At 42.2% G+C, this 16,072-nt stretch overlaps 1 protein-coding gene across 5 annotated transcripts in view; it reads left to right on the top strand.

The window, feature by feature from the left end:
* Positions 1-16,072, top strand: part of camkk1a (calcium/calmodulin-dependent protein kinase kinase 1, alpha a) — a 314,395-nt gene that overhangs the window by 169,471 nt on the left and 128,852 nt on the right. For all 5 annotated transcript variants that reach the window (XM_060912105.1, XM_060912109.1, XM_060912106.1 and 2 more), the window contains one exon: positions 4,735-4,788. In XM_060912105.1, coding sequence (XP_060768088.1) covers positions 4,735-4,788 — 54 coding nt within the window. The remainder of the gene's footprint in view (positions 1-4,734; positions 4,789-16,072) is intronic.

Here is a 16,072-nt window from a genome sequence, read left to right as displayed (position 1 = left end):
GAGGGGGAATGGGTCTCCCAAAACTCAGGGAATATTTCTATGCAGCCCAGCTTAGATATTTGATATGCTGGTGTCAACCAGACTACACAGCTAAGTGGAAAGACATGGAAAAAGAGTTCAGAGGGCACCCAATTCAGAATGGGATTGGAGATAAAGAAGTATACAACAAAATAAAGAAACAACTAGATCCGATTACGTTGTTTACTTTGGAATGATGGTTTAGAATCGTTAAAAAACATGGGATAAAGAAGGATAGTAAGTAGGGGTGTGCAAAATAATCATCATGACAATGCATCACGATACTAACTTTCACGATATACTGCATCGATTCTTGACGCCAAATATCGATTATTAATTTTAAAAAATGAATAAATAAAATTGTATGAATGGTTGGCGAACATCAGCCAAAAACAAGTAGAATAAATCAAATCAAATCAAGTTTATTTGTATAGCGCTTTTAACAATAAACATTGTCGCAAAGCAGCTTTACAGAATTTGAACGACTTAAAACATGAGCTAATTTTATCCCTAATCTATCCCCAATGAGCAAGCCTGTGGCGACGGTGGCAAGGAAAAACTCCCTCAGACGACATGAGGAAGAAACCTCGAGAGGAACCAGACTCAAAAGGGAACCCATCCTCATTTGGGCAACAACAGACAGCCTGACTATAATATTAACAGTTTTAACAGGTATAACCCTCAACTGTCCTCATGGGGCCGTCCTTCACAGGAGTGGGGCGATAAAACTCCGACCAGACACAGGGCACCAGGATGGATCAAGCAGGTCCGAGGGGCAGAAGAGGCCAGCATCTCAATCCCAGGATCAACATGTAACTCAGAGGGACAGATGGGGGGGGGGGGGGGGGGGAGAGAGAGAGAGAGAGAGAGAGAGAAAGAAAACACGTTGTTAGGTATGCCCTAAAAATGACAAGTATTATATCTGTGTGGTAGGCTCGCAGAGACGAGAGTCTTTACATCAGGCATGACGCACAACAATGGCATGTTAATATGGTAAAATATATCATGACCTGCTCTGGCTGGATGCTTGATTGGGTGATGGGAGCACACTCCTCAGCAATGATGAGATGCAGATGGGACCCTTCTAAACAAGCAATGAACCATGTCATGAAAAGATTTAACTGAGTTTTGATGCTGTCACAGTCCTGAATTAACTCTGATAAATTGCAGATTTTTTCTGTCCAAAAATAATCTATCTTGGCATCAATAGACCACCTTACCTGGCAACTTTTTTGCTGGGCAGAGAATAATTGGCACGATGGGATGTAGCTTTCATCATGATATCAAATGCATTGGTCTGTGCTATCTTGTTTGGGGGTTCAGCAGCTGCTTCAGAATCATTTTGTGGGGCGTCGTGGCTCGGGTGGCTGGGGCGCCATGCCGTGGGTCCGGGGACCCGGGTTCGATTCCGACCTGGGGTAATTTCCCGGTCCCTCCCCGTCTCTCTCTCCCGCTCATTTCCTGTCTCTGCACTGTCCTGTCCAGTAGAGGCAAAAAAAAAAAAAAAAGTCCAAAAAAAAAAATCTTTAAAAAAACAAACAGTCATTTTGTATACATTTCAACTTCAAAACTTTTAGATTCTTGAAAACACCGAACACATTTTTAAGTGGCTGTCTGTACATTTGGTCAGTGTTATCCAAAGTTGTCCATGGCCCTTTAGCTGATTCTGACATCGATATCTCCAGATTTGTTGTTGACAAACATGCAAAGTCCGATTCAATATCTTCAAATGTTTTACGGGTATCCAAAACATGAAATATGTTCAGTCCTCCTCCGTGTTTGCAAGAATCTTGTAAAATATTGACAACAACATTCTCGCCATCCATCATGGCGTCCATCTTCTCGCGCTAGCAACAGCAACTTCCCGTCCCGTATGTAACGTGGACGCTGATTGGTTGGTGCGCTGGAACAGCCTCAATATGGCGCCAGCGATATTCCAGTCTAACTTTGGTGAAATGTTTGATAAGCATTTCGTTTTTATTTGCCAATGTGTATGTTTTAGAAAATCTGATAAAATAGTTAGATTTGCCAGCTAATTTCAGGGTCGGTTGGGAAACCCGAAACAGAAATTATTTTTTTTTCATATTTTGGCATTTAGACATGCACAGTCGGCTCCATTTCAATGGGTCAGTCGGGAAACCCGAAACAAAGGTAATATTTTTTTTGGCCTAATCTGTTAAGGTGGGTTGCATTTGATAGTAACTTTAAACCGGCCACATACGACAAGAGATTTAAACAGTGGGAAACTAAGGGAATTACAGCATGGTGTACTCTAGAGAGAGATGGGGAGATGGAGAGTTTCCAGAATTTGAGCGACAAATATGATCTGGGTAAACACGAATTCTATAGATGCTTACAAATAAGGGATTACTACAGGAAGGAAATCAGGGCGGGTCCCTCCATAGTAGTGAATGGTGTGATCCAAATCATAATCAATACGTATAAAGGCACAAAAGTCAGAATAATATCTTCACTGTACCAAAAATTGACAATAAACAAAAATTCAACTAATTATATAAAAGAAAAAATGGGAATTGGAGCTCAACACAAAAATCTCAGACGATGAGTGGCAGAATATGTGGAAAATACATCAAACATCCACCAATTCGCGGATATGGAGGGAATTCTCCTGGAAAAATCTAATTTTTTTTATCACACCCAAGGTCGAGAGTAAACATCTGAATGTAGACTTACCATGTTGGAGAGAATGTGGAATATTAAATGCAGACCATGCACATGTATTTTGGAAATGCCATGAGATACAGGTGTTTTGGAGAATTGTACATGTAACTCTGCAAGAGATACTGAGGTATGGCATTCCCATGAGCTGCACGGTACTCTATCCGTGTAATTCCACAGAGGGCAATGTACACGCAGGAGATAAGTACCTTACAAAAATACTGTTAATAGCTAGTAAAAAGGCGATAACAAGGAAATGGGGCAAAGTAGATCTTCCGACCAGGAAACAATGGATAGAAATAATAATAGAGGAAATCTATACAATGGAAAAACTGACACACCGTCTGAGATTGCAAGAAACACAGCTAGAAGACAAGTGGCTGAAGTGGACTAATTGGAGGACCTTGGATAGCGACAGATGAATGAAAAGACAATTGATATAGAGAACGAAACTGCGAGAATTGATGGATAAAGAAGAATGTAGCTCCCAACAGGACAATTAGTATTACTACTTTATTATTATTATATCCTTTTGTTGTTGATGCTCCTTGTTGGTCTGTTGTAAATGTTAAAATTGAATAAAAACTAAAGTGAAAAAAATATTTTTTTAGACGGATTCAAAAGCTCAAAGAAGTTTACTAAATAAATTAGAATTAAATGTGTAAAGCTGTTCTATACCTCAGCATGACAGCAAGACGGCACTTTTTACAAAAAAACCCAACACTAAAGTCAATTCGTGCAGCCATCGATAGGTTTTTAAGAAGTCCATCTAAGCGGAAATGATTTTGTCAGATGTTTTGTCTAAAGTTTTTATCCTCCGCTGGCCGAAAGGCCCGAAGGGGGATTGTGTCGTGGCGATTTCCATCCATCCATCCTGGGAAGGGTGCTCACCTTCTGAAATCAGCTCCTATCACAATTTTTGGAGGAATTTCATGAAACTTGGCAGGATTCTTTGTTATATGTCGGTAGTACGCATATTGTAATTTCGTTAAATTGGGTCGCGTTTTACCAGAGTTACAGCCCTTGATTAACAAACTTATACTTTGACAATTTCATGAAGGTGCGCTCGCCTTCCGACATCAACTCCTCTCACAATTTTTGGACGAATTTCTCGAAGCTGGGCAAAAGGCCTTGTTATATGATGGTAATACGCATATTGCGATTTAATTTCATTTGTGAAAAATTTACCAGAGTTTTGACCCTTGATTAAATAACTTGTACTTTGACAGTTTTGTGAAGGCGTACCGTACATTCTTCTGAAATCAACTCCTCTCACAATTTGTGGAGGAATTTCACCAAACTTGGCAAAAGGCTTTGTTATATGCCAGTTATACACAGGTTGAAATTTCGTTTAATTTGGGCCAATTTTACCAGAGTTATGCCCTTGATTATTAGCAAGCTTTGTACTTTGGCAATTTCATCAAGGTGTGCTTGCATTCTGAAATCAACTTCCCTCAGTTTTTACGCATATTGTAATTTCGTTCGGTTCAGTCACATTTTACCAGAGTTACTGTATGGTATCGTTGCCAGCGGGGGATATTGTGCTCTCAGAGCACTCTTGTTATTTATCGAATTTGCAAAAAATGAAAATAAAAATGCTCTGTTTCTCAAAATCCAGTGAATATGGATAGAATAAAACAGTTATTCCACTCAATCTCGTCTTACATGGCTTGTAGACAACTTGGTGCTACGCCTCGTCGGCTATCAGCTCATGTTCGACTTGATTTCATGGAATAACTGTTAAATATCACGAGCTCTCGTGTAACTCTCCGAGAAATCAGCTGAATAAAGGTGCTGAAACGGAGTTGGTTTAAAATTATAAAACTGTGAATTAAAATTTGAACCAAATTCCAAGTGCAATTTTGAAACCTGATTGCAGTGCCAGTTCTACTAGTTATGAATTCAGTTTAGAGCAAATACATGAATCAAATTGGCTAATTAGGAGTGCGCTTACAGTAGTTTTACCTGTAAGACTTTTTTTTTTTTTTTCCCCCTCAGCTGTTTTGTCTGACTCCTGTTGTCTTGTTTTCTCTCCAGGGTTCTTATGGCGTGGTCAAACTGGCCTACAATGAGGATGACGAAAAGTATTATGTGAGTTCTTCATAGGATTTCCCACTCAGTAGTAGGAATAATTGATTAATTCTAACAACCCTCTGGTCTTGTAGGTAGCTTCATCTTCTGGCAATTTATCTTCGCTGTTTGGCTGAAGGTTGGGTTTCGAGCACAAGTGTGCTGAACATGACATGTAGTGTTTCGAGAGTCTGTTGTTCGTTCAGACACTTGAGTGTCCATTAACTGCACTCAGTGTCTGTTGTCAAGAGTGATTCTGTAAGTGGAATAATTGCCTTACCACCCTGCGCCGTGTGTGTGCCCGCATGCACACGGCTGTACCGAAGCTAGAGATTGCACTCGATCTGAAATAGTCTTAGGCCTCACTCTTCTCACCTGCACATGCTGGAAATGGCCTCTAAAACGTGACGGATTTGAACTAGGACAGAACAGATAATTAAGCTCGATTTGAGAGAGCGAGGGTAACAGAGAGCCCGTTCTTAAGAAAAGAAAGAGAAAATGGTTTGAAAGCAGTGAAAGAGAGGGAGGTTGGGTGACACATCGATGCAAATGTTCCGAGGTGGTATACATTATGTAATTTTCTTATGAAACCCTGAATTACCATAGTGAGCGCACTGATTCACAGTGTAGTCGATGAAAGTTAGGCTTTATAAATATAAAGTGTGGGTGGAGGAAAAACAAGATTGAGGTCTTGCTCCTGAGCAGCAGGATTCTACCAATCAATACGGTGAGCTTAGGATGACATCCGGAAGGATGAGATGTGTAGGAGCACACAAAATCCGGCTGTGAGGATGTGGTGATGAATCCAGAAGGATCAGATGGATCGTGATGAAATCTTGGGCAGGCATTCAAAATCAACTTTTGTCAACAGCTTAAAGCACACATCACGGGTAAATTCAGGAGCAAGATCAATGCAATTCTCCTATTTTATATTAAACTTTGGTCAAATATCTGTCACATTTTGTGCAATTTTTTTACCTTGCGCAATGCCAGAAAAATTCAGTTGAAATCGAGCCATTTGAGGCGAATTGGTCGCCTCTGAAAAAACTTGGCATTTGGATTTCCCGGCAAACATTGATTTTCGTGACGTCACGTGCGGGACGCCTCCCTCTGAATCCTACGTCAGCGCTGGTTTGTTTATGAGAAAACGACCTGGTGGTTTTCTGCAAATTTCTTCAATGTTATCACGTAATTATTAAAATGGTTAACAGATGTATCGTAGGAGGGTGTAGCAACACCAATCTTGATGGAATTAGTACTCATCGTTTCCCAAAAGACCGGGCAATGAGAGAGAAATGGGAGCGCTTGGTCTACACAGGCTGTGCACTGAAACCGTGCAAAGCTCTCGCAGCCTGCTGGCGCTTCCGCAGGTGACGTCACGAATCTGGCTCCAGACTCCATTGGGATTTTTCCAGCCGCGTTTTATTTTATTTTTTTCTGCTGTAGACAGATGGCCTTGTGTAAAATTACACTTCTGGATGAGTGTGTAAAGGGACATACTTTCATCTCCTCTCATCTAAAAAAAAAAAAAATGAAATTGGTCCAGAATATGCACTTTAACACATGCTCTTATTGTTCATGCAAGTGGCCACTTGTAAGATAATAGGGGTAGGATACATTAGCATAAATGATCCATCCATTATCTGTAACTGCTTATCCTGCGCAGGGTCGCGGGCAAGCTGGAGCCTATCCCAGCTGACTACGGGTGAAAGGCGGGGTACACCCTGGACAAATCGCCAGGTCATCACAGGGCTGACACATAGACACAGACAACCATTCACACTCACATTCACACCTACGGTCAATTTAGAGTCACCAATTGGAGCCCTGCACTCCCACGGGAGTCCCGCGGGACCTGATGCAAAGCAGTGCGGCGCGGGACAAATTTTGAAAGCTCATTGCAGGCGCAGGCGGGAGGGGGAGTGCACAATGCGGGCGCGGGTGGGAGAGATAAGCTGCAGTCCCGCTAACTAAAAACGTGTTTAAAATAAAATTTATAAATTATTATGTCTATCGTATATAATTTGTGCTGGATATTTTATTTGGCATTAATAAAAACATTTTAAGATGCCTAAATTTGCGGATGTGGTCTAATCTCGCGTACGTTTCCGATTCCTTTCCGCTCTTCCGTGTTTGAGATCTTCGATCATGGCAGAAGAGCAGAGCTCCTCTAGTGAAGCTCACAGTGCTTCAGAAGTAAGTGCTGCTTTAAAAAGAGGTACATTTACCGTTAAAAAGTCAAGAGTATTAGTCCTAAGTATTAAAAAGTATTAAAAAAAGTATTAAAAAGTATTAACTAGTATTAAAAAGGACTGTGTATCGCACAGATTGTTCAATTTAAAGCTAGAAATAGACAGTGTATAATCTGAGGAGCTGGTTGTGGTTGCGCAGCACTTCATACGAGAGGAGAATGAAATCGCGGTTGGAATCATAACGCCACAGACTCGTAAGTGGGAGTGCGAGAGCTGTCAATCAAAGCGAGAGCTGTCAATCAAAGCGAGAGCTGTCAATCAAAGTGAGAGCTGTCAATCATGAGCGCATGCAGCGCTCGACTTGGAATGTGTCAGCAGAATGTCAGAGTCCAAACAATAAACTTACAATAAATGAAGGATCAGTCAGTGGAGAGCTCAGCTAAGCTCAGCATGTTTAATTCCCCAAGCCAATGACAAGAACTTTCATGAGAAATAACGCGAACGTCTGCATCATGCGGGATTGGCGGATGGGAGCGGGACAAAATATGGCAGGCGCGGGCGGGAGCAGGACTGAAAATCATAATTCTTTGTGGGAGCGGGACTGAAAATTCTGTCCCACGCAGACCTCTACCACCAATTAACCTAACCTGCATGTCTTTGGACTGTGCAGGAAACCGGATCACCTGGAGGAAACCCACGCAGACACAGGGAGAACAGACAAACTCCATACAGAAAGGCCCCTGTCAGCCACTGGGCTCGAACCCAGAACCTTCTTGCTGTGAGGTGACAGTGCTGACCACGACACTACCATGCCGCCCAGCATAAATTATGTCATTTTAATTAAAGATCACTAAGCTGGGGTGGCACTGTCGCCTCACAGCAAGAATGTTCTGGGTTCGAGCCCAGTGGCCGACAGGGGCCTTTCTGTGCGGAGTTTACATGTTCTCCCCGTGTCCGCGTGGGTTTCCTCCGGGTGCTTCGGTTTCCCCCACAGTCCAAAGACATGCAGGTTAGGTTAACTGGTGACTCTAAATTGACCGTAGGTGTGAATGTGAGTGTGAATGGTTGTCTGTGTCTATGTGTCAGCCCTGTGATGACCTGGCGACTTGTCCAGGGTGTACCCCGCCTTTCGCCCGTAGTCAGCTGGGATAGGCTCCAGCTTGCCTGCGACCCTGTACACAGGATAAGCGGCTACAGATAATGGATGGATGGATCACTATGCTTTGGCCTAGGATTACATAATTTTTAATTAGAAGGGCACTTGGTAGAGTGCATATCTCCACCAAGCCACATATCTCGATTTGCATCAAAATCATATCAATTGTTTCTTGGCCCATGGCACACCTTTCCTCAAAATTTCATCAGAATCAGTTCACTACTTTTTGAGTTACGTTGGGAACGAACAAAAACAATCCTGTATCTGTGTACATATCTGGATCCTGGATCCACATACATGTTTGGATTTGCATCAAAATCTTATCTATTGTTCCTTGGCCTGTCGCTCACCTTTTAATCAAAATTTCGTCAAAGTCCCTTCACTGCTTTTTGAGTTATCTTGGGAACAGACAAACAGGTGAAAACATAACTCTGCCAACTTTGTTGAAGGAGGTTAACACAAGAATTGTCTGTGGAATTATTACAATAAACAATATAAACGTTATGCAATATTTATTTTTTTCACACCAGGTTCAATTTTTTTAATATTTTGTCCGCAAAAGGAGCCCATTCAGCCAGGTTGCGAAACACTCCTCACACTTGCTGCAGGCTTGGCAGAGTCTCTCCTTCAGTTTGGCTGCATCCGAATACGCATACTTCCATACTATTAGTACAGAAAAAGCAGTATGAAGGGTGTCTGAATACTCAGTAGGCATTTAAGTGTAGTCAAACGGAACCTTTGTGTGTCAAAAATGATTAAGATGGCTACTTTAAAGACACAGTGATCTGGCTTAGTGGTTAGCGTGTCCACCTCTCGATTGGGACATCATGAGTTCTACTCGCGGTTGCGTCATACCGAAGTCAAAAGTCTTTCCCACGCCATTCATGGCGTGTTTGGCAGCGCTGATCTCCATTGCGTAGCCCTCGGCCTCTCGCCTATATTACATAGCTAGGGTTACAGTGGGGCGCTAGTCCTCTGGTAACCATAAGAGTTTGACTCCCCACTCACATCTGTATTGCAGCGTGTCTTGCCAGATGGCAGTAGGCACCATTTTTATGATGGTCTTTTGTATGACCTGACCATGAGTAGAACTCGCAATCTCCTGATTGAGAGGCGAACACGCTAACCACTAGGCCACTCATACCAAAAGCTATCATAAAAATGGTACCTACTGCCATCTGGCAAGGCACGCTGCAATACAGATGCAAGTGGGGAGTCAAACTCTCGCGGTTACCAGAGGACGAGACCCCACTGTAACCCTAGCTGTATAGGCGAGAAGCCGAGGGCTACGGAAACGGAGATTGGTGGCGCCCAATGCATCTTAAGGGCCTGGTTCGTACTGGGACAGGAGACTGCCTGGGAAGACCAGCACATGGTGCAGGAAGGACTTTTAGACTTTAAAGACAATGTCTGGGGGGAAAAAATAGAAGAGCTGCTTAGCAGTACAAATGGTGTGTGTACAGTCCATGGTCCGTAGCCTACTTTGTGATGCTCCTGAACCAAGCAGTGAAACTCTGCATGTTGTCGCCAACTTCTCAGGATACGGGGCGTTTTGTAAAATTATAAGCACCAGCTCATGATCACTTGTCGACTCCATCATCACGCGATTGTTTTTGTGGAATGCTTGCATAATCACGTCGCGTTTAATGTGAATATTGATGTGTTAAATTCACAAATGATTTGTCAACATACAGTGTCATGCTGTATGTGTCAAGACCTTTATTTGGCAAGAATCAAAGGTAGCCCAAAAGGCTACCAAAACTTGATTAGATATTCTTTACGCATGTATTACAAGAGAAAAGCATACCAACGGACATCGAAAAACTGGAAAAGAGACACATTGAAGACGTAAAACTTCCGCACTAGCGGAGTGACCATGACAATTTGTAAACAAACATGGCCGCCAGGTTGGCTTCATTAAATATGGAAGATTTTGAAAGCAAAAGACACAAACACCCGAAAGGAATGTGTATGTATAATAATATGAGCTGGCTTTTTTTCATGGTATATCGGATATATTGCATTCAGCTAGCATGATACTGAACTCATCTTCAACTCATTCAGTATCATGCTAGCTGAATGGAATATATCTGATCGACCACTCAAAGCCAGACAATATTATTTAAATACGTCGCTCAGAGCCGTGATGTGAAAAATGCGAGTTTTTCAACACGAGAAGATAAACTTCATATCTTCAAGCCAACACGTGATTATTTTTTTCTTATTATATAGATACATTCATAAACAAAAAGTACCCAAATTTATCAAAACAATTCATCGATTTCCTCATAGTGACACACAGAGATTTATGTCATGGTTTTGGCTCTCCATGTCCTGGATGTAGCTCGTATGAAAAATACCAGTGTTATATTTCCCAGTAAAACACTGGTGTCCATATAATATACTGTATAGGTGTTACGTAGTCCAGTGAATAAAAATGTGACCATTTTGATGTTATATATTAAGTGAATGTTTAATGTTAACCTTAAAGTGCATATCCTGGACCAATTTCTTTTTTTTTTTTAATATGCAAGTATGTCCCTTTACACGCTCATCCAGAAGGGCCTTGTGCAAAATTACCATCTGTCTACAGCAGAAAAAAAATAAAATAACAAAACACGTCTGGAAAAATCCCAAGGGAGTCTGGAGCCAGATTCGTGACGTCACCTGCAGAAGCGCCAGCAGGCTGCACGAGCTTTGCACGGTTTCAGTGCACAGCCTATGTAGACCAAGCGCTCCCATTTCTCTCTCATTGTCCGGTCTTTTGGGAAACAATGAGTACTAATCCCATCAAGATTGGTGTTGCTACACCCTCCTACGATACATCTGTTAACCATTTTAATAATTACGTGATAACGTTGAAGAAATTTGCAGAAAACCACCAGGTCGTTTTCTCATAAACAAACCAGCGCTGACGTAGGATTCAGAGCGAGGTGTCCCACACGTGACGTCACGAAAATCAGTGTTTCCCAGGAAATCCAAATGCCAAGTTTTTTCAGAAGCAGAACAATTTGCCTCAAATGGCTCGATTTCAACTGAATTTTTCTGGTATTGCGCAAGGTAAAAAAAATTGCACAAAATGCAAAATGTGACGGATATTTGACCAAAGTTTAATATAAAATGGGAGAATTACATTGATCTTGCTCCTGAATTTACCCGGGATATGCACTTTAACCCTGGTCAGGTGGGTTTTTGTCATTCCTCTATGTAGCTTGTATACATTGAATGAAATGTTTCTCCAGGACCATGGTACAACACAACAGTGCGCACGCCTCCATAAAGTGCAAATGGACTATAAACTATTGTGTATTGTATATCAGCAATAAATGTAGCCATGACTCTCGGTAACACACACTTGAATCATCCCCAAACAAAACAAGCAGGACAGCTTGATGAGAGGAACACAGGGAAAGTAAGGGAACCCACCAGGTTTTCCTCAGGACTCTCCGAACACCACGGCTGACTCTGCTATACTAAATTTAGCAATCTATTCATTCAGTTTCTTCACTTGCTAAGCAGATTCCCTCTTTGCACGGCCTGTCTTTTGAAAGTATAGAGCTTTGGAGGTAATAATTACTAGATGCTATTTTTTCCTCAGTGGGTATAATGCACTTGTAATGACTTGACAGCTAATCAAAGTTTGGAGGGTATTCTCCTCTGCAAAATGCACACAGTCAGAATACACAACTAAGGAAAAAGGGAACCGGTTATTTAACTGTCATGATAGTGCAAACCCTTCTGCAGACAGAAGATAAATAGAAAGGATTTGAATTTCACCAACATTTGATTGAATAACGCTATGTAATGTTAATTTTAGCATGGAAGCTCTGGCAGCATATTGAATATAGTGTTGAGTGTTTTTAAAAGCTTGAAAAACAGCATTATTGTAATCTGTGCCTCTTGGAAGGATTTTTTTCAATATCTTAAACGCCAATTTAAATCAATAATAATCATCAGTTAAATTTATATCGCGCCTTTCTCATACCCGAGGTCACTTTACAATTATAGGGGGGAAAAAGTCCACCAAAGAAGGTCAGGATGTGGTTCCAATCGTGTAGCAGCCACAGTCCCACCAAAAGGCGCACGAAAATAAATCCCATACCGCCTGCACAGCCGCCGGGCAACATTGCTCAGAACATCATGCCGTGGATCCACAAAGCGAGCACAGAAGCACCACCACACAGAGCACTGGTATGTCCCAAACCACCTGCATAGCCGCCGCGATGCCACCGAGCAACGTCGCTCAGACCACTGCACCAAAGCACCGCTGCACAGAGTGCTGGACAACTCCAATGTTAAAAAAGCAACAAGTTCACTGCAGTCCATAGCGAGGAGCACAGGCATCACCCACAGTGCACCAAGGCCGGCATGACAAAACCGGCATGACAAAACACTCAAACAAAAAACAAACATCAAGCTACACAAAAAAGAAAACAAAAGGTAAAATAAAAAGCTCTGGTGAGAAGCAGCAGCAGCCAGAATGCACACACTCAACTGGAAAAAAAAAATCAAGCACTTGTCTTTAAGCCATGGGGGGAGGGGGGACTCTTATTAAAAATTTTATAATATAAAATAATTTGTTTCATATAATATAATGAATTCTATTAGTCTAAACTGCAAGCTGGCTTGGGCAGCACGGTGGTGCAGTTAGCACTGTCGCCTCACAGCAACAAGGTTCTGGGTTCGAACCTCATGATTGACGGGGGGCCTTTCTGTGTGCAGTTTGCATGTTCTCCCCGCGTCTGTGTGGGTTTCCTCCGGGTGCTCTGGTTTCCCCCACAGTCCAAAAGCATGCAGATTAAGTACAAATACCCAGCCAATGAGGTTGTACAAGCCAGTGCATACTTGGTTTTGATCCTAAGCCGGGACAGATTGGGGAGGGTTGCGTCAGGAAGGGCATCTGGTGTAAAACGGATGCCAAATCAAATATGCAGAACAGATCTGCTGTGGTGACCCTGAATGGGAGCAGCTGAAAGAAGAAACTGCAAGTTGACTGCTAGAGACAGTAAAAAGCAATTTAGATGTTTATTTATATATATATATATATATATATATATATATATATATATACACATACACACACAGGTGGCACGGTGGTGTAGTGGTTAGCGCTGTCGCCTCCTGCAAGAAGGTCCGGGTTCGAGCCCCGTGGCCGGCGAGGGCCTTTCTGTGTGGAGTTTGCATGTTCTCCCCATGTCCGCGTGGGTTTCCTCCGGGTGCTCCGGTTTCCCCCACAGTCCAAAGACATGCAGGTTAGGTTAACTGGTGACTCTAAATTGACCGTAGGTGTGAATGTGAGTGTGAATGGTTGTCTGTGTCTATGTGTCAGCCCTGTGATGACCTGGCGACTTGTCCAGGGTGTACCCCGCCTTTCGCCCGTAGTCAGCTGGGATAGGCTCCAGCTTGCCTGCGACCCTGTAGAAGGATAAAGCGGCTAGAGATAATGAGATGAGATGAGATGTGTGTGTGTGTATGTATGTATGTATATATATATATATATATATATATATATATATATATATATATATATATCCTTCTCACCCCTGGCGGGGGGGTGGTATCCATGTCATCCTCAAGCTCGGGTCCTCTACCAGAGGCCTGGGAGTTTGAGGGTTCTGCGCAGTATCTTCGATGTTCCAAGGACTGTGCTCTTCTGGACTGAGGCTTCAGATGTTGTTCCTGGGATTTGCTGGAGCCACTCTCCCAGTTTGGGGGTTACTGCCCCAAGTGCCCCCACTACCATGGAGACCATGCAACCCTTGACCTTCCACATCCATTCCAGCTACTCTTTCAACCCTTGATACTTCTCAAATTTCTCATGTTCCTTCTTCCTGATGTTGGCGTCAGCTGGGATCGCCACATCTATCACCACCACCCTCTTCTGCTCTTTGTCCACAACCACTATGTCTGGTTGGTTAGCCAGGATCTGTTTGTCAGTCTGGAAGCTGAAGTCCCACAGAACCTTGGCCCTGTTGTTCTCAGCCACCTTCTGTGGTATGGCCCATTGGGACTTGGGTACTTCTATTCCATACTGGTTGCAGATGTTCCTGTATACTATCCCAGCCACTTGGTTGTGCCTCTCCATGTACGCTGATCCAGCTAGCATCTTACACCCTGCTACTATGTGCTGGACTGTTTCAGGGGCTTCTTTGCACAGTCTGCATCTTGGGTCTGATCTACTCTGGTAGATCCTGGCCTCTATGGCTCTTGTGCTTATGGCCTGTTCTTGTGCTGCCATGATTAGTGCCTCTGTGCTGTCGGTCAGTCCTGCATTATCCAGTCACTGGTAGGATTTCTTGATATCAGCCACTTCCTCTATCTGACGGTGGTACATGCCATGTAGGGGTTTGTCTCTCCAGGTTGTCTGTTCCTCCTCCTCTGCACTCTCATCAGGGTTCTGCTGCCTGAGACATTCACTTAGCAGTTCATCCTTTGGGGCCATCTTTCTGATGTATTCTCGGATTTTTGATGTTTCATCCTGGACCGTGGTCTTGATGCTCACTAGCCCTCGGCCTCCCTCTTTCCGCTTAGTGTATAGTCTCAGGGTGCTGGACTTGGGGTGGAACCCTCCATGCATGGTGAGGAGCTTTCTAGTCTTGATATCTGTGGCTTCTATCTCCTCCTTTGGCCAGTTTATGATACCAGCGGGGTATCTGATGACTGGTAGTGCATACATGTTGATGGCTTGGACCTTGTTCTTACCATTCAGCTGACTTTTCAGGACCTGCCTTACTCTCTGGAGGTATTTGGCTGTGGTTGACTTCCTTGTGGCTTTTATATATATATATATATATATATATATATATATATATATATATATATATATATATATATATATATAAAATATTAAATTAAGTTTCATTTCATTTTTAGTTGTGAATAGACTGAGGTGAAATGTCATGTATAGTTCTACCTGTGATTATAGCATTAATTTTCAATCACTGTAAATTTGTTCTAATATAGCCACATGAATTTCACCCACATTCCACCTGGAAGCCATGATGAGATTTTCATTCATTCGTTAATTCACTCACTCAAGTACCAAGTTGTGTGCACAATTTGGTTTCATTTGACTGTGTGACTAAATCAAGGCTATGAAATTGAGATAATGACTCTTCTAAACTCCTGGGTGTTCCTCTCCAGATTTATTATTTCATAATGCTATGTTTACAATCTTAAAACTACAGTGCAAAGCTTTATGATCATTGAATCAGGAGAGGGAAAAAAATACAGAGCTATTTTGAGTTGCCCTGGCAATTCAGTCACAGTAATTCAAGTCAACTTTGTTATATACCATCTCAGATACAACCTCAATTCCAAAAAAGTTGTGTAAAATGTACATTAAAAACAGAATGCAATGATTTGCAAATGCTTTTCAACTTGTATTCAGTTGAATACAATCCAAAGACAAGATATTTAATGTTCAAATTGATAAACTTCATTGTTTTTTGTGTAAATTATACTCATTTTAAATTCGATGCCTACAGCATGTTCCAAAAACATTGAAACAAGGGCATGTTTACCACTGTGTTGCATCAGCTCTTCTTTTAATCACACTCGGTAAGCGTTTGGGAACTGAGCACATTTAACTGTTGATGTCTTGAAAGTGAAAATATTTCTCATTCTTGCTTGATGCACCACTTAATTTGCTCAACAGTCCGGTTTCCCCGTTGTCGTATTTTATGCTTCATAAAATGTCACACGTTTTCAATGGGAGGCAAGCAGGCCAGTTTAGCACCTGCACTCTTCTACTATGAAGCCATGCTGTTGTAATGTGCAGAATGTTGCTTGGGATTGTCTTGCTGGAGTAAGCAAGGACGTCCCTGAAAATGACATCATCTGGATGGACGCATATTATTTATTTATTTATTTATTTATTTATTTTTTTTTTTTTTAATTGACGTTTTACACAGCGTCCGAGCTTTTTTTGGAATCAGGGTTGTAGATCAAATGCCGT

The sequence above is a fragment of the Neoarius graeffei genome, chromosome 28, assembly GCF_027579695.1.
Source record: "Neoarius graeffei isolate fNeoGra1 chromosome 28, fNeoGra1.pri, whole genome shotgun sequence".
NCBI lineage: Eukaryota > Metazoa > Chordata > Actinopteri > Siluriformes > Ariidae > Neoarius > Neoarius graeffei.
This window is presented reverse-complemented; position numbering and strand designations above follow the sequence as displayed.